The sequence below is a fragment of the Felis catus genome, chromosome D2, assembly GCF_018350175.1.
Source record: "Felis catus isolate Fca126 chromosome D2, F.catus_Fca126_mat1.0, whole genome shotgun sequence".
Lineage (NCBI taxonomy): Eukaryota > Metazoa > Chordata > Mammalia > Carnivora > Felidae > Felis > Felis catus.
In genome coordinates, this window is record NC_058378.1 from 32,543,250 (window position 1) to 32,566,974 (window position 23,725).

At 50.7% G+C, this 23,725-nt stretch overlaps 1 protein-coding gene across 13 annotated transcripts in view; it reads left to right on the top strand.

Annotated features, from left to right (window-relative positions):
* Positions 1–23,725, top strand: part of CDH23 (cadherin related 23) — a 417,627-nt gene that overhangs the window by 378,356 nt on the left and 15,546 nt on the right. For 10 of the 13 annotated variants that reach the window (XM_023240529.2, XM_023240536.2, XM_023240532.2 and 7 more), the window contains 11 exons: positions 7,683–7,904; positions 8,220–8,339; positions 8,979–9,159; positions 12,330–12,463; positions 13,009–13,218; positions 13,757–13,864; positions 15,304–15,406; positions 16,740–16,865; positions 17,191–17,394; positions 19,488–19,946; positions 23,029–23,145. In XM_023240529.2, the coding sequence (XP_023096297.2) occupies positions 7,683–7,904; positions 8,220–8,339; positions 8,979–9,159; positions 12,330–12,463; positions 13,009–13,218; positions 13,757–13,864; positions 15,304–15,406; positions 16,740–16,865; positions 17,191–17,394; positions 19,488–19,946; positions 23,029–23,145 (1,984 nt within the window). Of the gene's footprint in view, positions 1–7,682; positions 7,905–8,219; positions 8,340–8,978; positions 9,160–12,329; positions 12,464–13,008; positions 13,219–13,756; positions 13,865–15,303; positions 15,407–16,739; positions 16,866–17,190; positions 17,395–19,487; positions 19,947–21,551; positions 23,146–23,725 lie in introns of those variants that run through there. The other 3 variants (XM_023240534.2, XM_023240535.2, XM_019813230.2) reach the window with 3 other exon arrangements.

The window sequence follows — 23,725 nt, forward strand, 5'->3', positions numbered from 1 at the left end:
GAGGTGAGGTGGGGTCACTGAAGGGTGAGACCCTGGCCTGGCCTCACCCAGACCGCCCTTGACCAGACTCCTGCTGCCCCTGGGTCTAGAAGGCGGATAAAGAGAGCCTGGGATTAGTGGGAGGGAAACCCCTCCCCCAGTGAGCTAGGACACCTGAGCAGGGCCCAGTGGCACTGTCCTCCACTCCCCTGCCCCCACAAGGTCCACTAGTGAGCCTCCTGGGCTTGCATCAGAGTGAGATACAGAGGCATTGCCCAAGGTGTGGGCACAGTCCAGAAACCTCAAGCACTGTTGCCTCAATGCCAGGGCAGGAAGGACTCAGCTGAGAGGGCCTTTGGGTCACTGACTTCCTCCTCACCCACCTTTTCCTCCTAGGTTCAGGCCCGGTCACAGAGAGAAGGGGCTGTGTGGGGCAGCCCCCCCCCTCCCAGCCCCTGCAGCCTGCGTGATGGCTAGACCTCCTTCTGGGATCCTGGGGAAGTGGGAAATGTCAGCACTGCCGCTCCCATCAGTGAGGCTGGAATGCAGCCCCTTCCCTCCAAGGGGGCACTCCTGGGCTCCCACTGGCATCTCGGGGGTCTCAGGAGGGCTCCATGCTGGCTCCTGGCCGGTGACGCGTGCTCGCGGCTGCATCCCGGACCGTGCAGAGCCAAGAAGTGAACACGGTGGCTTCCCTAGACGGTCACCTTTTCTCAAATGCTTGAGGCACACACCCTTTATTGACATAATGGGCCTACAATATTGTATTCGTTTCAAGTGTCTATCGTAGTGATTCAGTATTTTATACATTATGGAATGATCCCCGTGATAAGTCTAGTTACCATCTGTCACCATAGAGCGTTGTTAGGATATTATCGACTGTGTTCCCCCTGTTGTACTTTTCGTCCCCATGGCTTATTTATTTTATAAGTGGAAGTTTGTACCCCTTCATCCCCTTCACCTGTTTCACCTGCCCCCGCCCCCTCCTCGCTGCTCTGGTAACCAGCCGTTTGTTTCCTGTATCTATAAGTCTGTTGCCGTTGTGTTTTGTTTGTTCATTTGCGGTTTTTTTTATCCTACATATAAATGAAATCCTACTGTATTTTTCTTTCTCTACCACGTTTCACTGAGCATAATATTCTCTAGGTCTATCCATGTCTTCACAATGGCAAGATTTCATTCTTTTTTGTGGCTGAGTAATATTCCACTGTGTCTATAGACCCCATCTCTCTCTATCCATTCATCTATTGATGGGCACTTGGGCTGCTTCCATAATTTGGCCGTTGTAGAACAATGCTGCTGCTCACATAGGAGTGCATGGATCCCTTTGAATTTGTGTTTTTGTATTTTTTGGATCAACACCCAGGAGTGCAATTACTGGATCATACGGTAGTTCTATTTTTAATTTTTAAAGGAACTTCCATACCATTTTCCACAGTTTACATTCCCAACAGCACACAAACTTTCCTTTCTCTCTATATCCTCACCAACACTTACTGTTTGTGCTTTTGATTTTAACCACTCTGACAGGTGGGAAGTGATATCTCATCGTGGTTTCGATTTGCATTTCCCTGATGACGAGTGATGTTGAGCATCTTTTCATGTGCCTGTTGGCCATTTGTATGTCTTCTTTGGAAAAATGTCTATGCAGGCCCTCTGTCCATTTTTTAATCAGGTTATTTGTTTTGCTAAGTAGTGTAAGTTCTTTGTACATTTTAGATATTAACCCCTTACTGGATATATGATTTGCAATTATCTTGTCCCATTCGGTAGTTGTCTTTTTGTTTTGATGATGGTTTGCATGAAAAGCTTTTTAGTTTGATATAGTCTCGTTTGTTCATTTTAGCTTTTGTTGCCCTTGTCCGAAGAGACTGAGCCAAAAAAAATAAAAATTGCTAAGTAAACATTTAAAAGAAAGAGAGAGAGGGGAAAGAAAGAAAGAGAGAAGAAGGAAGGAAGGAAGGAAGGAAGGAAGGAAGGAAGGAAGGAAGGAAGGAAGGAAAGAAGGAAAGAAGGAAAGAAAGAAGGAAAGAGGGAAAGAGGGAAAGAGGGAAAGAAGGAAAGAGAGAGAGAGAGAGAGAGGCACCTGGGTGGCTCAGTCAGTTAAGCGGCTGCCTCTTGATTTCTGCTCAGGTCATGATCTCACAGTTCATGAGATTGAGCCCCACCTCAGGCTCCACACTGACAGCACAGAGCCTGCTCGGGATTCTCTCTCTCCCTCTCTCTCCACCCCTTCCTCACTCTCTCTTTCTTTCTGTCTCAAAATAAACAAACATATTTTAAAAAGAAAAAAAGTGTTGCTCTTATATCAAAGAGCTCATTGCCTATGTTTTCTTCTAGGAATTTTATAGTTTCAGGCCATATTTTATGGATTAAAGTCTTTAATCCATTTTAAATTTCTTCCCATTGTATATTCTTTTTTAAAGTTTATTTATTTATTTTGAGAGAGAGAGCGCGAGTGAGTGAGCGTGTGGGGGAGGGGCAGAGAGAGAGGGAGAGAGAGAGAATCCCAAGCAGGCTCTGCACTGTCAGCACAGAGCCTGATGCAAGGCTAAAACTCACCAACCATGAGATCATGACCTGACCTGAAGTCAGAAGCTTAACCAACTGAGCCACCCAGTTGCCCCCGCTGTATACTCTTGCCTTCTTTGTTATAGATTAATTGACCATATATGCATGGGTTTTTTTCCTGGACTCTCTGTTTTATTCTATTAATCTCTGTGTCTGTTTTTATGTCAGTACCACATTATTATGAGTACTATAGCTTTGTAGTATAGTTTGAAACCTTGGAGATGATACCTCCAGCTTTGTTCTTTTTTCTCAAGATTGCTTTGGCTATTTGGGGTCTTTGGTTTCATACAAGTTTTAGGATTCTTCTAGTTCTGTGAAAAATGCCTTTGGTATTTTGATAGGGATCACATTGAATCTGTAGCATGCTTTGGGTAGTACAGACATTTTAACAATATTAATTCTTACAATCCATGAGCATGGTATGTCTTTCCATTTTTTCATGTCATCTTCAATTCCTTTCATCAGTCTTAAAGTTTTCAGAGTACAGGTCTTTGACTCTGGTTAAAGTTATTCCCATGTATTTTATTCTTTTTGATGTAATTGTAAATGGCATTGTTTTCTTAATTTCTCTTTCTGATAACTTGTTATTAGTATACAATTTATGTATGTTCATTTTGTATCCTGTGACTTTTCTGAATATATTTTTCAGTTCTAATAGTTTTTTTGGTAGAGTCTTTGGAGTTTTCTCTATATAGTATCATGTCATCTGCAAATAGTAACAGTTTTACTTCTTCCATTCCCAGTTTGGATGCCTTTTATTTCTTTTTCTTGTCTAATTGCTGTGGCTAAGGCTTCCAATATAGGTTGAATAAAAGCAGTAAGAGTGGACATCCTTGTCTTATTTCTGACCTTAGAGGAAAAGAGCCTTCAGCTTTTCACCACTGATATTAGCCATGGGGTTGTCATATATAGCCTTTATTATGATGAAGTATGTTCCTTCTATACAACCTTGTTATGAGTTTTCATCATAAATAGATGTTAAATTTTGTCAGATGCTCTTTTTGCATCTATTGAGGTTTTCATATGATTTTTATCCTTCATTTTGCTAATGTAGTGTATCAGGTTGATTGATCTGTGGATGTTGAACCATTCTTACATCCCTGGAATAATTGCCACTTGATTGTGGTGTGTGATCCTTTTAATGTATTGTTGAATCCGGTTTGCTAATTGAGGATTTTGGCATCTATGTTCATCAGGTATATTGGCCTGTCATTTTCTTTTCTCATGGTCTGTTTGCCTGGTTTTGATATCAGGGTACTCCTGGCCTCAAAAAAAAAAAAAAGGAATTTGGAAGCATTCCTTCCTCTTCAATTTTTTTAGGATAATTTGAGAAGGATAACTACGAACACTTCTTTAAATATTTGGCAGAATTCACCTGCAAAGCTGTCTGGTGCTGGACTTTTGTTTGGAGGGAGTTTTAAAATTACTGATTCATTTTTATTACTTGTAATCAGTCTATTCAGATTTTCTACTTCATGATTCAATCTTGAAAGGTTGCACGTTTCTAGTTTTTTCGTTTCATTGATCTTGCTGTTGTTTTTTTAGTCTTCATTTTATTGCCACTCTGATCTTTATTTCTTCCTCTTACTAAATTTGGGCTTTGATTGATCTTTTTCTAGTCCCTTTAGGTATAAAGTTCAGTTGTTTATTTGGGATGTTTTCTTGTTTTCCGAGGTACATCTGTACCACTATGAACTTTCCTCTTAGGACTGTTTTTGCTTTATCCCTTAGATTTTAAAAAGTTGTGTTTCCATTTTCATTCATCTCAAGGTATTTATTTTCTCTTTGATTTCTTTTTAACCCATTGGTCGTTTGGTAACATTTGCTTAGCCTTTATGCATTTGTGGGTTTTTTTTAACATTTTCTTCTTTTGATTTCTAGTTTCATACCACTGTGGTCAGAAAAAATACTTGATATGATTTCAGTCTGCTTGAATTCACTGAGACTTGTTTTGTGGCCTAACATGTGATCTATCCTAGAGAATGTTCCATGTGCTTTTAATAAGAATGGTATTCTGTAGTTTTGGGATGAAATGTTCTGTATATACCTACTAAGTCCATCTGGTCTAATATGTTGTTTAAGGCCAATATTTCTTTATTGATTTTCTGTCTGGATGACCTATCCATTGATGTAAGTGGGGTATTGAAGTTTTCTGCTAGTATTGTATTACTGCCCATTTCTCCCTTTATGTCTGTTAATATTTGTGTTTTCTTTTAATTTTTATTTCTTTTTGAGACAGAGAGAGACAGAGCATGAATGGGGGAGGGTCAGAGAGGGAGACAGAATCTGAAGCAGGCTCCAGGCTCTGAGCTGTCAGCACAGAGCCTGACGCGGGGCTCAAACTCACGGACCGTGAGATCATGACCTGAGCCGAAGTCGGACGCTTAACCGACTGAGCCACCCAGGCACCCCTGTTAATATTTGTTTTATACATTTGGGTGTTTCTATGTTGGGGACATAAATCCCTACCACTATTGTTAATGAAAACTAACACAAACACATTATGGAGAAGACTGTAAAATCTGTATGAGCTTTCAAAGATAACACGAGAGATTGTGAAGGTATTTCCTTCTCTTTTTTGAATGTTTTATTTTATTTTTTGAGAGAGAGAGACAGAGTGTGAGCGGAGAAGGGGCAAAGAGAGAGGGAGACACAGAATCTGAAGCAGGCTCCAGGCTCTGAGCTGTCAGCACAGTCGAACTCACAAACCGTGAGATCGTGACCTGAGCCCAAGTCGGACACTTAACTGACTGAGCCACCCAGGCACCCCTTTGAAGGTATTTCCTTCTTAAGACAGACACTTCAGAGTATACCTCAAAGTCTGTGCAAGTGCCCTCTCCACTCTGGTAGAAAAGTTTGAGAAATGTTAAAATAATGCATTTCCCCTCTGTGTGTGATTACTGTTTTAATAAAGATTCATCGAGGGGTGCCCGGGTGGCTCAGTTGGTTGAACGTCCAACTTCGGCTCAAGTCATTATCTCCCGGTTTGTGGGTTCGAGCCCCACGTCAGCCTCTAAGCTGACGCTCTCTCTGCCCCTCCCCCATTCATGCTCTGTATGTCTCTCTCACCCTCTCTCTCTCTCAAAAATAAATTTTAAAAATAATAATAATAAAAATAAAATAGGGGCTCCTGGGTGGTTCCGTCAGTTAAGCATCCGACTTCGGCTCAGGTCATGATCTCCCAGTTCGTGAGTTCCAGACCCGTGTCAGGCTCTGTGCTGACAGCTCAGAGCCTGGGGCCTGCTTTGGATTCTCTGTCTCCCTCTCCCTCTGCCCCTTCCCTGCTCACGTTCTGTCTCTCTCTCTCTCTAAAACAAATTTAAAAAAATAACAAAAAGATTCACTGAGACTCTAAGACCCAGATGAATGCTTCCCTGATAGTGGGATTTATTCCACATGACTGATGACAGCACACCAGAACCCCAGAATGCTTGAACTGGAAGGGATTTTAGATATAAAATCAGGTTCTTTATTAACAGAAAAAGTCCAGAAAGGAGATGTGGTATGCCCAAGGTCACAGAGCTCTATCTCAAGGTTGCCAACCCTACCTGCTTGGGAAACAATTTTAGCAACCACATGACCCCCACCTCTCCCAGATCCATAGCCGCAGCTCAGTGGACCCATTGCCTCCTCAGAGGCAGTGACAATCTTCTTGGCTGTAGGTCTACTGCTCTCTGTCGGTCTCCCCACAGGGGTCTCCAGAGCCACCCAAGGTAGGTTTCAAAGCCCCAGAAAAAAAGATGTACACAAGCTGTCTCCATCCAGCTTTTTGTATCACCTGCTTTCTATTCTCTGGCCTTGGCAATGGCCTGGTCATAGTCTCTCTACCCAGGCATTTTTGCATTATTATAACCTTATTATCTTCTATTAGTCACTGATTATGGTTTGTCTTAGGGTCCTGGCAGGAAACAGATGGCACACTTAGGGCTCCTCTGAAGCAAGTTTAAGGGGGGGGACTATGTACAGAGGGCTGGTGAAGCACCCATAGACCAGCAACTGCAGGAAGCGGCTACCACCCATGCATCCAGAAGGACAATGAGAGGAGGTGAGGGGACATGAGCCCAGGGAGAGCTAGAGCCATGGAAGGAGGGCCACCCAGCCGGAAAAACACAGCCACTGGCAGAACTGCAGTGAGGAGAGGAAGGAGTGTGGAAGAAATGCCCTCACCTCTCTTTCTTCCCTCCTCCTGGCTTTTTCCAGGACTTCCTGTTTCTAAAACCCCTCTGGAAGCTACGTGGCAAAGGAGCCCAGATGAAACAGTCTACAGGGAACATCCTCCCAGGTGGTGAAGCAGAAAAAGGAAGGGGGGCAGTGCAAGGAACAGAGAATACCAGCACGTGGCTAATTTCTTTCTCCCATTTATGTACTCTGCTTGTAAAGTGCCACATCAATAATTTCTCTCTGTTTCTTGAGTGCTGATCACTGAGTTCCAGCTGGCTGGATATTTTGTGTGGTCTTATTAGACCAAGCATCAGCCAGAAATGGCCAATTACAGGACAGCATATTGCAGAAAATGTTCTTACAGTGAAGTCATGTTCTGTGAGCTTTCTTTTTCATGGTTCAACAAGTTCTGCCAATTTAATTGCCCCAAACCCAATGTCTTCCTTCTTAAACATGCTGAAATTAGATATCTCTTCCATTTACGTGAACAGTGGGTGAATTTTAATATTGTACTGGGCTGAGAACATCACATTCTTAACTTTCGTGATCTAGCAGGAAGCCCAGGGTCAGTAAGGCCCTGGCCCAAACAAAGCTGTGGGCTAGGGGATTGGTTACTGGGATTCATCTCATATGTCAGTTTGAATCACTAGATCGCTGTGCTGACAAGGATTATGAGGTTGCATCTCGGCAGTGCCACAATTGATTAGTGATGTCTGTCATGGGCATAGACAAAGGAGCAGTGATGTAAGTGCCATCTTGGACCTAAACAGTTACCTAGCTCGGCTTTTGGTAGCCTCTGTGATTTCCTCCTCTACCAGCCTGTGACTTTCCACCCTCTCATCCTTCTCTCTTTCTCTCACCATATTTTATCACGCTAAGTGATCCCAGACTAGGAGAATATCCAGCTGGCTCCACTGGTCACACCGTCTTACCCAACTGAGCGAGGAACCTGACCATATTCTTCTCCACAGGCCACCACTCACGTGTACGTGACCATCGTGGATGAGAACGATAATGCACCTGTGTTCCAGCAGCCCCACTACGAGATCTTACTGGATGAGGGCCCAGACACAATCAATGCTAGCCTCATCACCATCCAGGCACTAGACCTGGATGAGGGGCCCAATGGCACAGTTAACTACGCCATTGTCGCAGGCAACATCATCAACACCTTCCGTATCGACAGACACACGGTCAGCAGCTGATGGCGGGGTTTAGGAGGAGGTTCAGCTGGCTAAAGGGGTTAGAGGGGACCTTAGTGACATCATGGGAGATGGGAGCAGAGCAAAGATGGGAGTCTGGAGGAAACTTGGGGGGGGGGGGAAGGCATCCAATGCAGAAGGAGGCAAAGCTTGGGTGGGATGGCAACAAGGGTTCCCCATCCTGGCCGGGATGTCAGAACATGCCTCCTGGGGTGGTCTGAGGGGACCGCATGAAGAAGCTGGTCCCTGGGGTGCCCCAGATCCACCACCCATTGATCCACCCTGTCCCCTCTCTTATCCCCCCAGGGCATCATCAGTGCTGCCAAGGAGCTGGACTATGAGATTAGCCATGGCCGCTACACTCTGATGGTCACTGCCACGGACCAGTGCCCCATCTTATCTCACCGCCTCACCTCTACCACCACGGTGGGTGGGCGGGTGGGACAGAGCCTCAACTTGGGGAGGACAGGGCCCAGAAAGATTGTCCGGGAGAAACACCTAAATCCAAGAGCCCTATCCTGGTCTTGGCAACTGAGCCGAACTTGATGTGTGACTGAGGATCTTACTGAACTTCTCTGTGTGGCTGCATCTATCAGACAGATCGTGACACCTGCCTTCCTCCCCTTCATGGGAAGAGCTCAAACTCTGGCCAAACCAACAGAAGCTCCTACCCCTGCTCTCCACTTCCTAGCTGTGTGACGCTGGGCAAGTCAGTTAACCTCCCTGAGCTTCACTTCACTCCTCCATAAAAGGGAGATAATAAAAACCGTCAGGGTGTGGGAGGGACAGATGAGACCATGGGGAATGACCACAGTGCAGCAATAAATAAAGGTTGGAGTGTAACTATTAATAATGTGATGATTAAGCCCATATAAAGGCTTTAACAATGATAGTAACTCATCCACAGACATAGCTTAAAAGGCCTTCCCCCGTCCACGATCCCTGAGGATTTTGGCATCAACCCGATGAGACAGGGTTATCAGACCCACTTCACAGATGAGAGAACTGAGCTCAGCACAGGGCTGGCTGGGATGCAGCCCCAGCTAAGTTTATCCACCATCTCAGGTGCTTGTGAACGTGAACGACATCAATGACAATGTGCCCACCTTCCCCCGAGACTACGAGGGGCCATTTGACGTCACTGAGGGCCAGCCGGGGCCCCGAGTGTGGACCTTCCTGGCCCATGACCAGGACTCGGGCCCCAACGGGCAGGTGGAATACAGCATCGTGGACGGAGACCCTCTGGGTGAGTGGGGCCTGAACCGGGCGTGGAGGGCGGCACAATCCGGGGGCCTCTCCCCCCACCTCACTTAGGAGCCGTGGCCTTGCTCTCTCTGGGCCTCAGTTTCCCCCACCCATCAGATGGTGGAAATATTCTTCTCCCCACCCCTTCTTCATCGGGATATGCGAGAACATTCTGAAATCCGGGAACAGAGACTGGTAGCCTTGGAGGGTCAGAGACCCCTTTGAGAATCAGATAGAAAATGCCCCTGTGTCATACCCAGAGAAATAACTCCAGCACGGAGGGAGGGCGAATATCCTTGCCCCAAACCATCAGGACCCCCTAGATGCATTCAGCACCCAGATTTTTCTGCGCATCTTGTTACCATGAAGAGCCTTCACAGCTACCTCAGTGGTTGTCCTGGGGTGAAGGGCAGGGCTTGCCCTGGCCAGAGAGGTTCCTCAGGTCAGTTTCCACTCGTTTCCATAGAGTAGGAATTCCAAATTTAAATGTCTGCTGGTGTTGGGCAGGAGATATAACATGGGAGAAGGGGTCTAGGCAAGACAGTAGGGAGTAGCGGGGGCTGTAACAGCCTGCAGCTCAGCTCCTGCCAGTGTGGCCATGTCAAAATGCAGGCCCAGAGAGGCCAGGTCTTCCCATTTTCAAAAGAAAAGCCAGAAGTCCAAACCTTTGTGAAACATCCTGATTTTTAATTGATCACGCAACAAATATTTATTGAGCACCTACCATATGCCAATCATATGCCAAGTGCTGAGGATACAGTATGGTACACAAGAGACCCAAATCCCCGCCCTTCTAGAGCATGCGTTCCAGTTGGAAGACACAGGCAATGAACATCACTGATTCAGGACCTGAAGGTGGATGTGGGACCTGCAGCTGTCAGTCAAGCCCGTTCCTCAGACCCTTCATACACCCTCATCCTCCCTGAAAGCCCCCACTTCCTTCAGAGGACTGCCTGGCCTTCCTTTCGGCGTCCCCCTAATGATACCAAGACCTGCCACGGATTCAGCACACACGAGGGGGACCCGGCCTTGTCTAGCCCCAGCTCACCCCTGCAAGTGGCACCTCTTTATTGGCCCATTTTCCATATGAGGACATCGAGGCAGGGCCCAGTAACCATGCCCAAGGGCACAAAGTAGTGAAGTCAGGATGCAGATGGAAAGTCTCTGCTTTTTTTTTTTTTTTATGTTTTTATTTATTTTTGAAGGACAGAGAGACAGAGCATGAGCAGGGGAGAGCAGAGAGAGAGGGAGACATAGAATTTTGAAGCAGGCTCCAGGCTCCGAGCTGTCGGCACAGAGCCCGACGCGGGGCTCGAACTCACGAACTGTGAGATCATGACCTGAGCTGAAGTCGGACGCCCAACCGACCAAGCCACCCAGGCGCCCCGGAAAGTCTCTGCTTTTAACCCCTATCTCCGAAAGGAGTAGAATGGCAGGAAGTTCCCTGGGGCCAAGCCACTAGGATAATTTGTAGTGTGGGGACCCTTGGCCCGCCCACCTCCCTGATCTTCATTCCTCGAGCTGATCTCATGGAGGTCTAGCCGGGGCCCAGTCCCCCAGAGCCTTAGACCTGACCCCCCCACTGCCCCGAGTTCTCAGGATCCCTTTCCTTCCTTCAAGAGGGCAGCTGGCTTTGGAGAGCGGGCAGGAGGCCGTCTGTTCGCACATGGTCAAGGGGCTGAGACAGGGCTGGGAAACCCCTAGAAAGGGAATCCCCAGTTCTCGTGAGCCCTTGGAGTATCAGGCTCAGGAAATCCGGCTCCAACCAGTTTCCACTTCTCTAGGAGGGGGCAGCCTGTGAGGCTGCAGGTGGGCCACAGAGGGCTGTTACTGCAGTCGGAGAGGCAGGGGTGGTGAGTTTGGGTGGAAAGAGTAGGGAGAGGGAATGGCTGGGCGTTTGGGCCTTCGCCCTCGCCATGCCCCTGTGCTCTGTGTTTCCAGAGCAAGTCAGTGCCCCGCTCTGGGCCTTTTCCCCCAGGTGTCAAAGGGAAAGTGAAAGGAAGTAGCTTTCTCTCTGTCCCCAGGTCCCGGGGGAGGGCACAGAGGCAGCCCCCCTTCCTCATGCTCACCTCTGCCCATCTTCTCCATCGCCTTCCCTGCCCTTCTGTCCACCTGGGCTCCCACCTGCTCCCCTCCGCCCTTCCCCTCCAACCGCTCTCCGTCCTCACCCCTCCCTCCCAAACCTCCTGCCCTGATCCATCTGATGGTGGTGTCGGGAAAGACCACCGTCCCAGGATGCAGCGGGCTGAGACCCAGAGCCCTGGATTTGAATACCGGTTCTGGCGAGAACTGCTATGGGAGCTTAGAAAAGTCGTCACACAGCTCTGGGCTCTCAGTTCATTTTCCAAACGACACTCAATGGTCTCTGAGGTCCCTTCCACATCAGCCTGAGGATCTGAGGTTCTTGCTGTAGACCCTCTCAGACATCTGCCCCCTCAGCCAAGCCAAAATAAGGACGGAAGCCAAAGGGCCAGCTGAGGGTTTTCCAGAACATCAGAGAAAAGAAGTCAGGTCTGACTAGAGGCCACGGGGTGGCCCCAGACCTGGCAGAACCCTGTGTTCTGCACACCACACACAGCACACCAGCTGTGGCTCGATATCAGGGCTGTAGGGAGAGCAGCTGGGGGCTTCCCTGCCCTCAGACCCTCCCGCTCTGTCCTGCCTCGGTGCCTCACCCCTAGCAAGGCGTTCCTTCAGTCCCCAATATCCGGTTTTCCGAGACATGGCATCTGGAAGACATTGCACATTACAAAGTACCCGAGACCCTCGCTAATCAGTTTCTGATCAATAGTGATTTGGGTCAGTGGTGGTTAGAGGGTGCTTGTGTAGAAAGGGGCCCCACCTTTTCAACACAACCCTCTTACTCAGGGTCAGTCCCTGCCCTGCACGGGGCCCAGGGAAAGAAACCAGCCTGGCCTCTCAGGCACGTTGGGCTATAAGCGGGCCCGTGAGCACCTGCACCCCTAGCCGTTCTCTGTCCCCCTTGCTCCCGCCCTGGCCAGCCCAAGCGAGGTTCCCTGTGGATCGGAAGCAGGGGACACAGGAGGACCCAGCCCAGCTATCCCCCACCCCCGCTGAGGAAGGCTCGCTGGAGAAAGGAGGGAGAGGACTGGGCTTTCCACAGCTCTTGGCCATTCCCAGCTAACTCCACCTCCCTTGGGCAACACCCAGGCGAGTTTGTGATCTCTCCTGTGGAGGGGGTGCTGCGTGTCCGGAAGGATGTGGAGCTGGATCGGGAGACCATTGCCTTTTACAACCTGACCATCTGTGCCCGCGACAGAGGGGTGCCTCCACTTAGCTCCACGGTGAGTCTTGGGGCCCCATTCCATTGGCTTCCCCTCACTGACCCCTTCACTGTCCATAGATATTTCTATAAATGCCCACCCTGTACCCAGAGGCCACAGGCTGACCGGGAGCCAGTCCAGACCCTCAGGGCCCCCACCGGATTTGCCAGTGCCTCTTGGGGCTCACTGGGGCCTGGCGGCCGTGGCCATTCAGAGCTCTGCCCACCCAGACAGCCCGGCCTCCGCACCTGTCACTCTGCCATCGCCACCCGGCCCTCTGCCCCATCTCTGCCCCTTCACCCATTCTGCTTGCTTCTTGTCCTCACTTTCATCCTCTTGCCTTTTTTATTGCCATTTTCCTCGTCTTCTCCCTTCTCCGCGACCACCTGTACCTTTCCTTTGTCAATTACCATGGCCCTTACTCTCCTGCCCCATCTCACCCATCCCTTCCGCCTCCACCACCATGTCTAACATGACCTTCTCTTCCTTCTCTCTTCTCCCTCCCCGCCATGCCCCCTTTTCTCCTCATCCTGCACCACTTCCTCCTCTTCCCCAATGTGCCCCAGATGCTGGTGGGGATTCGCGTGCTGGACATCAATGACAATGACCCCGTGCTGCTGAATCTGCCCATGAACATCACCATCAGTGAGAATAGCCCCGTCTCCAGCTTCGTTGCCCACATCCTGGCCAGTGACGCTGACAGCGGGTGCAACGCCCTCCTCACCTTCAACATCACTGCAGGCAACCGAGAGCGGGCCTTCTCCATCAATGCCACGGTAGGGAGGCCCCCGGGGTTCCTCTGGGAAAAGAGGACCCTGCCCTAGAGGCTTTTCTGCTCCGCTATCTGGGCTCCTCCTGGTTCAATCTCCTCCCCAGGCTTCTGCCCTCTGCTGGGACGTGGGCATCTCTGGGTGGTATGGAATCTTGAATTTCCAGCTAAGCCATCTCTGGGGTCCCTGTCATCCCCAAGGCTTGTCATGTGCAGAGATGGAGCCAGAGCCTGAGTTCCTCTTGGTTCATTACCAAGATGCACCAGCAAGTCCCCGTCGTCCTCTTGGAGTATTACCTACCAGCTTGAGCACCACAGGACCCTCAGGGGACCCACCCTTTGAGACAGCAAGACCCGGGCATCGGGGACTCACTCTTTTGCTCTGGCAAGACCCTGCCAGCCCGTTATGGCCTTCTAGACCGTATCTCTGGCGATTTAGGGAGAGAATTCACAGCTATTCCTGGAGCCGCGGGTGAAGCAGTGTGGACCAGAGCCCATAGTGGGGGACGGGGCACTGCTCAGCTCACCAGCCGTCCACATCCCAGACAGGGGTCATCACCGTGAACCGGCCACTGGACCGTGAGCGGATCCCCGAGTACAAGCTGACCGTTTCCGTGAAGGACAACCCGGAGAACCCACGCATAGCCAGGAGGGTGAGGCCAGAGGACACGAGGGGGGGGGTGGCGGGGAGCGGGACTACACGCTGGAGGTGGCAGGCACTATGCCTGGGGATCAGATGCACAGGTTTTAGAGTACGCAAGCGCTGGGTTCAAATCCCTGTTGTGCCTGCCGTTGAGCGTGTGGCTTTGGCAAGTAGATTTCCTCTCGTGTCCCTTTTTCCTTCTCTTCGGCAAAATGAAGACCAGCCCTACCCCAAAGTTGTGGAAAGGACTTGAAGGAGCCAGTGTCTATACAGTCCTCAGCCCAGTGGCCCGCACGTGGCCAACACTCAACACCGGCTGTCCTCTTTCCTCCCCACGCCACTGCTACTGGGGCACACGCCACAGCTGTGTGTGCACACAGGCCTGCACTCAGAAGCTCATACTCTGGGGTTCTGAGACGGTTGCATTTTCCAGGTGGCTTTCCCTCAAAAGCCAAGAAAGTTGGGTCTTTTTGCCAGGAGGGGGTGGGTGTCGCAAGGCAGTCCCTTTGGGGTTAGGAGTCTGCCCTCTTTTCCCAGCCCATGAGGTCTGGGGCAGAGCCCTGGCCAAGAGTCCTTGGGTCTGGCTCATCTCAGCTCTTCTTCCGACCGGCTGCCTGGCTCGGTCAAGGCGCTGCTCATTCTGCGCCTCCGGTTCCCCATCTGTATAAGCCCAGGAGACATTCGGCTGGAGGTGGTCATAAGCCACGGGCCCCTCATCTGGCGTTCCTCTCCTTTCTTCCTTCCTCCCTCCTCTCACTTCCGACCTCCTCCTCTTCCCCCCCACCCCGGGCTCTCATCCCCCTCCCTGCCTGTGCTGTAGGAGGGCGGATCACCCTAGAAGCAGCAGCATTAACTGGTGGGAAGCGGGGAGGCTGGTCCCCACTCTGCCACCAGCTTGCCCCGTGGCTCTGAATAGCCGCCCCACCTCCGGCCCTTCGTTTCTTCAGCTGTGCAATGGAGATAGCGTCCAGGGGTATGGAGAGGTTCTGAGTAAGGACTATACTGTGGTTTGGGAAAGGCAGGAGGTACAGCACTGGGTGAGAGTTTGTTTGAGCCCAGACTGGGGCATCAGGCAGGTCTGCAGGGTCTGAAAGCCAAGACTCATCTTCCTGTCTGAAGTCCTTTACCAGCAGATGGAGCACGATTAAATGTTGTTCGCATCCATCCTATTCAGTTCACAATACCTCTGTGAAGGAGTTAGGATTCCCATTTGCCAGATTGGAAAACTGAGGCCCAGATAGGGGAAATGATTTGCCCAGGGGCACCAAGAGAGCTGCTAGCACATCAGGGACTTGAACCCAGGTCTCTGGACCTGGTAGGCTTTTTAATTATCTACCTCTCTGCCCTGACCCGCCCCCCCCCCCCCCCCCCACCTCTCAGCTCCTGTCCAACTGGAGCATTTTGCTAGAACGTGGCCTCCAACCTAACCTCCCTTTGTGCCTCCCTCAGGATTTTGACTTGCTGCTGGTCTTTCTGGCAGACGAGAATGACAACCATCCCCTCTTTACCCAGAGCACCTACCAGGCAGAGGTGATGGAGAACTCTCCCGCTGGTAGGTGCCAGACCCACCTGGGAACTCCTGCTGCAGGCACCACCCAGGCCCCAGATGCCTGAGGACCTCCCTTGCACTTGATAGGGGCCCCGCTGAAGCCTGGCTGGGGAGGCAGCCTCGCCACCTGGCTGAACACAGACCCAGCAGGTGCACAAGCATATGGAGGGAGGAAGGGGCACAGCCCTGAGGGGCTGGTGGGCCCCCGGTTGCCACACCTTTTGAGGACCAACCGAAGAGGCCACAGGTCTGCTTCGAAAAGACACCTGTGGTCATTGGCCCCCAAAGCAGTCTGAAAGCAGCCCCATAACCTCCCCCCAAGAGGGGCAATTAAGGTGTGAAGACCACCCAGGAGGGGCTTTGCTCGCCCCTCCCTGCTCCCTCACCCCAGGAGCCCAGGGCATCTTAGAGGCTTCTGGAAGCTCAGGGAGCACCTGGAATCAGAGGAGGGGGACCAAGCGGCCCTGGGTAGGCCAGCCTAGCCCTCTCTCCACACAAGTACACCGAGCAGCCCCGCCTCCCTTCAGAGGGATAGACTCTCCTTTTCACTGTGTCCCCGGGGAGGGCCCCTTACTCCGCCTCCAGCCTCCCCAGACCTAAATCAGAAAGAGGTGAGCTACGTAGGACGTTCCTGTCTCCGGCTAGGCGTCCCCACTCTGTTTCTTAATCTTGCCTGTGTACCCGCTTACACACGTGTGTGCCAGTACATGCCCGTGTCCGGGCACACGTGTGGGCTTGCTCATGTGCACACACACACCTAGGTACATGGGTAGGGGCCTACACAGTGCATTCCGTGTGCAAATGTGCCCGCTTGCAGAGGCAGACAGGTGCCCAACCAGGGGGGATCCCAGGCCTGCCAGCGCTCCTGCTCAGTGCACATGTGTGCTCATGACCGTGAACACGAAGTCCTACACGCTCGTGGGTGTGCCTAGCCGGGTACAACCAGACGCCTATAGGGAGCGTCTTGTACACCTGTATGGACAGACTGGGCTGGAAGCGCATAGCTAGACAGGGCCCACACGCTCAGGGAGCCCCCGACCCTCCCACGGAGCGACCCTCAAAGGCTGCTGGGAAGGCAGGCGCGCTCCGGGCGGGCCGGAGGGGCTTGCTCACCGCTGTTGTGTTTTCTCCCCAGCAGGGCTTTGAGGCTGCTCCCCAGGCATCTGCGTCAGTCTGCCAAGGCTGCCGCAGCCCGGCCCAGGGCTTCCCCCACCCCGTCCACCTCACCTCCCTCCCTCTCATCCATCGTCAGCCATGGCTCACGGGGGCATGGGCGGGGGAGGGGGAGGGCGGGGGCCAGACTGGCCCTGCGGTGACCCCTCTCCCCCTGGCCCAGGGACCCCCCTCACGGTGCTCAATGGGCCCATCCTGGCCCTGGACGCGGACCTGGACATCTACGCCGTGGTGACCTACCAGCTGCTGGGCTCCCAGGGTGGCCTCTTCGACATCGACAACAGCACGGGTGAGGCCTCTGTGCCACCCCAGCACTCCGAGCCGGGCTCCAAGTCTTTCTGCTGGGGTGGGAGTGACCCACTGCTAGACCTAGGGCCTCCCTTCTCAGTGACATCCAGGCTCCCCATGGAGACCCCATTCCTCACAACCTCCATTCCACTGGTTGTTAAACCTTTGGGGAAGAAAGTCACTGTGTCGCCTTCTCTGCCCCTCTCTCCTCTCTCTCCCCTACCATGCCCCTGTCTTTCTCTGTCCCCTCCCGGTTGGTTCTTGCCCTGTCTCCCCACCGTACCCCTTTTCCTTTGTGTCTCCCGGCTGGTGGCGTCGGGCACCAGGCGTGGTGACGGTGAGGTCAGGTGTTATCATTGACCGGGAAGCCTTCTCACCCCCGGTCCTGGAGCTGCTGCTGCTGGCTGAGGACATTGGGCTACTCAATGGCACAGCCGACCTGCTGGTCACCATACTGGATGACAATGACAACTGGCCCACCTTTAGCCATCCCACCCTCACAGTCCACCTGCTGGAGAACTGCCCACCAGGTAAGCAAGGGACAGGCCCCGGGCCCCAGGCCCCAGGCCCCAGGCAGGAGCTGCTTAGTGGTCCTTGGCGATCAGAGCCCCACAGGTTGGAGGCAGAATTCACCTGCAGTGGGAAGAAAGAGGGGCAGTAGGGGGTTGGAGAGAGCACTGGAGAGGGAGTCAGAAAAACCAAGCCACGCTTAATTCTCTGCTCTGACACAGTGTTTATCTGTAAAATGAGATTATTAAGATATGTTCCATCTGTGTTCCTGGATGGAAAAACTGTTTTAAATTTTTTTTAACGTTTATTTATTTTTTGAGAGAGAGAGAGAGCAAGCGCACAAAGGGGAGGGGCAGAGAGAGAGGGAGACACGGAATCCGAAGCAGGCTCCAGGCTCTGAGCTGTCAGCACAGGGCTCGAACTCATAGACTGCGGGATCATGGCCTGAGTCAAAGTCGGACATTTAACTGACTGAACCACCCAGGTGCCCCTAAAACTGACTGTTTTAAAGTCAAAATAGGATTAATGTGATTCCCAGCAAAATCAAATATGGTTTGGGGGTTATATTTGATTCTAAAGGTCATCTGGAAGAATAAGAACATTTTGAAATAGAAGTATAAATAAGACAGATTTGCCTTACCAGATATTATTACGTATAATAATGAGGTTTAAAAACTATGAGGTTTAAAATAATAATGGTTGGGGCGCCTGGGTGGCGCAGTCGGTTAAGCGTCCGACTTCAGCCAGGTCACGATCTCACGGTCCGTGAGTTCGAGCCCCGCGTCAGGCTCTGGGCTGATGGCTCAGAGCCTGGAGCCTGTTTCCGATTCTGTGTCTCCCTCTCTCTCTGCCCCTCCCCCGTTCATGCTCTGTCTCTCTCTGTCTCAAAAATGAATAAACGTTGAAAAAAATAAAAAATAAAAAATAATAAAATAATAATGGTTTAAAAACTGAGGTTTTTAAAACCATATGATATGAGGGGCGCCTGGGTGGCTCCCTCGGTTAAGCATCAGACTCTTGATTTCCACTCAGGTCATGATTTCAGGGTTCATGGGTTTGAGCCCCGCATTGGGCTCCGTGCTGACAATGCAGAACTTGCTTGGGAGTCTCTCTCTCTCTCTCTCTCTCTCTCTCTCTCTCTCTCTCTCTCTCTCTCTCTTTCTCTCTCTCTCTCTCTTCCTCCCTCCTGCTCTCTACCCCTCCTCTGTTGATGCTCTCTAAATAAATAAATAAATAAACTTAAAAAAAATTTTTTTTTAAACCACATGATACAAGACTCTGGGACAGAGTAACCCAGAAACAGATACTGGTCAATTAAAGAAGGTAATATTATGTAATAAAGGAAACAGTGAAAGGCTCCTGGCTGGCTCAGTGGGTGGAACATGCAACTCTTGATCTCAGGGTTGTGAGTTCAAGCCCCACACTGGGTGTAGAGATTACTTAAAAATCAAATATTTTAAAACAAGGGTGGGGGGCACAGTGAAGTCAGCTGTGAGACCTACCTAATGTACAAAATATCTGTTAATATTTAGTGTAGATTTTCACCCTCTATCAGACACTGAGATGAAACCTAAAGACATTCCAGAGAAAATACAGAAGAGTAGAAAGCATTTACAAATAAAAGGAAAAACTCTAGGTAAATATTTTTCTGATTTCTGACGAAGAGGTTCTAAGCATACGAGAAACAAATCTTAAGAAAGGAAAAATATTATAGTTTGATGCATACCAAACTAAATTTCTTTACACCAAATAATAACAACCAATATTGAAAGGGAGACAACAAACGGAGAAAAAGGTATCTGTCACCAGTTACCATAACTATGTAATTTGTACAAATTGACAGATAAATGGACAGAGGTCAAAGGCAGACAATTTGCACAAGATACGACTAATCGTTAAATTACTACAAATTTTTCAATCTCTCAATCACAGAATATGAAATAAAATGAGATACCATTTACCTACAAAGTTTCAAACATGGGAAACATACAAAAGATAACCACTGGCAAGACGGTGGCAAGAGGGGCCCTTAGGAACCACCAAAAATGTATCTGGCATAAGGTTTTTGGAAGAAGCCACTCTGCTCAGTCACTCCCCATACCCACCCCCACAGGATTCTCAGTCCTTCAGGCCACAGCCACGGACAGGGACAGTGGCCTCAATGGGGAGCTGATCTACCGAATAGAAGCTGGGGCTCAGGACCGCTTCGTCATCCACCCAGTCACTGGGGTCATCCGTGTCGCCAACGCCACCATCGACAGGGAGGAGCAGGAATCCTACCGGCTGACAGTGGTGGCCACCGACAGGGGCACCGTTCCTCTCTCAGGCACGGCCATCATCACCATCCTTATCGACGATATCAACGACTCCCGTCCTGAGTTCCTCAACCCCATCCAGACGGTGAGCGTGCTGGAGTCGGCTGAGCCAGGCACTGTCATTGCCAACGTCACCGCCATTGACCGCGACCTCAACCCAAAGCTGGAGTACCACATCATCGGCATCGTGGCCAAGGACGACACTGACCGCCTGGTGCCTGACCAGGAGGATGCCTTTGCTGTGAATATCAACACAGGTACAAGGGCCTGCTCCCCTCCCACCCCACCCCTGACTCCCTGCCCGTCTCCTTGCCCTCTGCTTTCTTCCCGATGCTCCCTTCTTTCTGTTCCCTCTCTGCTCCTCCCCTTCCCTCAGCTGCTCCTCCCCTTCCCTCAGCTGCTCCTCCTACTCTCTTCCCCTACCCCCACACCACATTGTTCCCTCTCTTTTTCCTCCCTTCCCTGGCTCCTTCCCTCTCTCTTCTCTCCTCTTCCTTCTCCTTGGACCAGCTCCGTCTCGCCTTCCAGATTCCCTCACTCTACCAGCGTTCCATGAGAACGCCCATCTCACCACACTCTTGCCAGTACTAAATAAACACTGTTAAGTTTTCACATTTGTAGTTGTATAGGAAAATCATACCTTGTTTTAATGTGTATTTTTTAATACCCAGGTGGTTGAACACTTTCTTCATATGTATGCTAGTCATTTAGGCCACTGTAAATTTTATATATACCCTTGATGATTTTCTTACCCTATCACAAAACAAGGAGAACTGTGGTTTATCTTTCATGAGCTACACAGATTATTGTAACTTTGATGGTTTTCCCATTTCCCCAAAAGTTTCATGTTTTTGCTACTCCAGGGAGTTAGGAAGGGGACATGGGACCCCTACAACTACACTTCTTGGAAGGCCCAGAAGAGTGACAGAAAACTAATATGGCTATGACAAAATGCTAAAAATCATTGTTATTCAGAGAAACACACAGTAAAACAGCAGTGAGATAACAGTTTTCCATATGTAATTAGCAGATATTAGGATGCTGGACAGTATTGAGTATTGGTGACAATATGGGGACATCAGAACACTCGTATACTACTATTGGAGTCTAGACCACTTCCACCATCTAGACAGCAATCTAGCACAAAGTACACTCATATCCCATGACTCAACAATTCTGTTCCTTGGGTATGTGTCCCAAGGACATTCTCAGGTCAGTAACAGGACTATATGTCATGTTTCCTGCCATGTTATTGGTGGTGGGAGTTGGAGGCCACCTGGGCATCTATCCCTAGGAGACTGGAGAGTAAAACATGGTGAGTGTATACCATGAATACCATGCAGCAATCAGAAGCAGTAGATTACATTCACAGAGAAATGTGCGTAGACCTTAGAATGGGATATATGTACCACAATCCCATTTGTGTAAATGTAAAATACACAAACACAATATATGATTTTCAGGAACGCTTTCAAGTGAAAAATATACTTCAGTCCATTACAGTGATTGACCAAGGGGAGAAAGAGGGAGAGGGTTGTGGGAATAAAAGGGAATAGATACATACATAAAACAAGAGTGGTATCAATGACCACAGGGTGCAATGAACCAAAGAGTATGATTCACTCAATATGCATCTGAGGCCCAGAGTTAAAAAGAAGACAGGAAAACCATGAGCACTAGGAGAACTTAGACAGGTTAGCCGTGTCCCAGGTTAGCAAAATTCCCCCCACAGTAGTTGGTTAGGACCATGGAAAGCTGCCCTGCACCCTGCTCCACCTTATGTTCCACTGATGCCTCTACTACCACTTTTCTCTGTTCTCCCTCCCTATGACTGATTCTCTTTTCTCTATTTTTCTTTCCAGTGTCTTCTCTGCCCCCTCTTCCTCATGACTTCCCTACCTCACCTGCTTACCTTCCCTCCCCTTTCTTCTTGCCAGAGCCTCAGTCCCGAGTGCTTCTATCCAATGGGGCTCCCACTTGCTCCTGGCTTCCTTCCCCCTGCCTCTTCCCTTCCACTCCCTTCCCTCTCAAACCTCCTGCCCTGGTCTGCTCTGAACCCTACCGTTCCCCATGCCCTGCTCTACTCCATCCCCTCTGCACCCTGAACTAACTGATGTTAACCCTCTTCTCTCTTCCTCATGGCTGGCAGGCCTGCAGGTTTGAGCTCTGTTTCTCTGTCACTTCCCACCTCATCTCTGCTTCACCCCATTGCCTTCCTCCATACCACACCCCTACCACCCTTCCCATCCTGTGGGGCCCAGGCCGTGGCCCAGCCTTTGCAGACTGAATGCAGCCACCCTCTCCCCATCCTCGCTCCCCAACCTCGGGGACGGGGAGCGAGAGTAGGAAGAGGAGGAGGAGGAGGAGGCAGCGGCCCAGGGTAAGTGACCACCCCATGGCTGGGGACCCGAGGAAGACAGAAGCCCAGCAGGGGATCTGCCAAGGGGGAAGGGAATCCCAGAGGCCACACTTTCTGAGAGGGAGCTGGAGAGAGCAAGTTTCACCTAGGATCTGGCCACCAGGCCCTCCAACAGAGCCAGCCCTGAGATTGGCCCAGCTAGGTCTGTCCAGTCCAAGCCTAAGCCTCTGGAAGTTTCCTCTGCGATTCAGGGGCAGGCAGCAGCCGTGGGAGGCAGTGGGCAGGAGAAAAGAGAACACCTCCTTGCTAGTACTTCCACAGGACAGTCCTCGTTCCCCACAATCAGGCCCTGTCATGCCCACGTAATCAAGACAAAGAGGTCAGCCTGACTATCCAGCCTGCCCCACCACCATCCCCTCCAGGGAATACCCTCAGGACTTCTTAGCTGCCTTGACCTTCTTTTATACTTGGTCCCCCTAGAATACAAGCAATTTTTAAGTGATAAAATGCACGGAGCGTAAAATGCACAATCTTAATTCAATAGTTCAATAGTTCAATAGTGTTCAGTATACTCACATTGTTGTAGAATGTAAGCATTCTTGGAACAAGCGATTACATGGCACTATGCCAAGCACTGTTCTGAACTCTTTGCAAATGGAAACTCGTTTTACTGCCATAATCCTCAAAATAGCCCTATACAGTAGGTACTCATTTCATAAATGAGGAAGCAGAGGCACAGAGATGTTAAATAATTTTCCCAAGTCCACCTGGCTAGTAAGCAGTGAGTGAGGGGCTGAGTGAGGTGCCCCCAGCTTGCAGGTGGCTGTGGCCTCATCCCAGCCAAAGATGTCACCAGCCTGTCCCAGTTCTACTGGGGACCACTGCCCTTGGTGTGGTTTGGGAGAGCTAGCCAGGAGAGCCCCTGGGAGGCCCAGATTTTAGGGGGCTCTCCTCAGACTGAACCCAGTCTGGTCTTACAGGGTCTGTAATGGTGAAGTCCCCACTGAACCGGGAGCTGGTTGCCACCTATGAAGTCACTCTCTCAGTGATCGACAATGCCAGTGACCTACCAGAGCGCTCTGTCAGCGTGCCAAATGGTAAGGCTCCCCCCGGGCATCTCCTCTGGGTCACTCAGAGCCGATCAGGGCAGGGGCAGCAGGCTGGGAACGGGCGTCAGGCTACGCAAAGAGCATGAGAGGTGGCAGCTACCGTGAGGCTCGGGGTGGCCTTGTGTCCCAGTGGTCAGAGCTCAACGGTGGGGGTCCAGAAGCCCAGGGCTATGTGTGATCTTGAACCCAAAGTCTCAGAGTGGGAAGGAGGCTTGGGTAGAGGCCGGACGGGCCCTAGGCCACAATCTCATTATCAGAACTAACAAGGAGGTGTGGCTGGCATGTGTGACAGGAACCTCAGATCTGATAGGAAGCCATGGGGTCCGCCCAGAGACAGGAAAGTACAAGGAAACATGAATGTCTGTGGAGGCCACGACACCACTTTGGAGGGCACAGGCGCCAGAGCAGAGAAGGGCACAAGGCCACCCCCAACCCCCCCCGCCCCCCGCCTGCAGCCCTAGGCATGAGCTGGGAGGGGCTCCTAACGGAGGGGATTTTGTGTGGGCGGAGCGGGAAGGGGAGGGGGATGTGGAGAAGGGGTAGCCTCAAGTCACCTCTGCCACCTCTG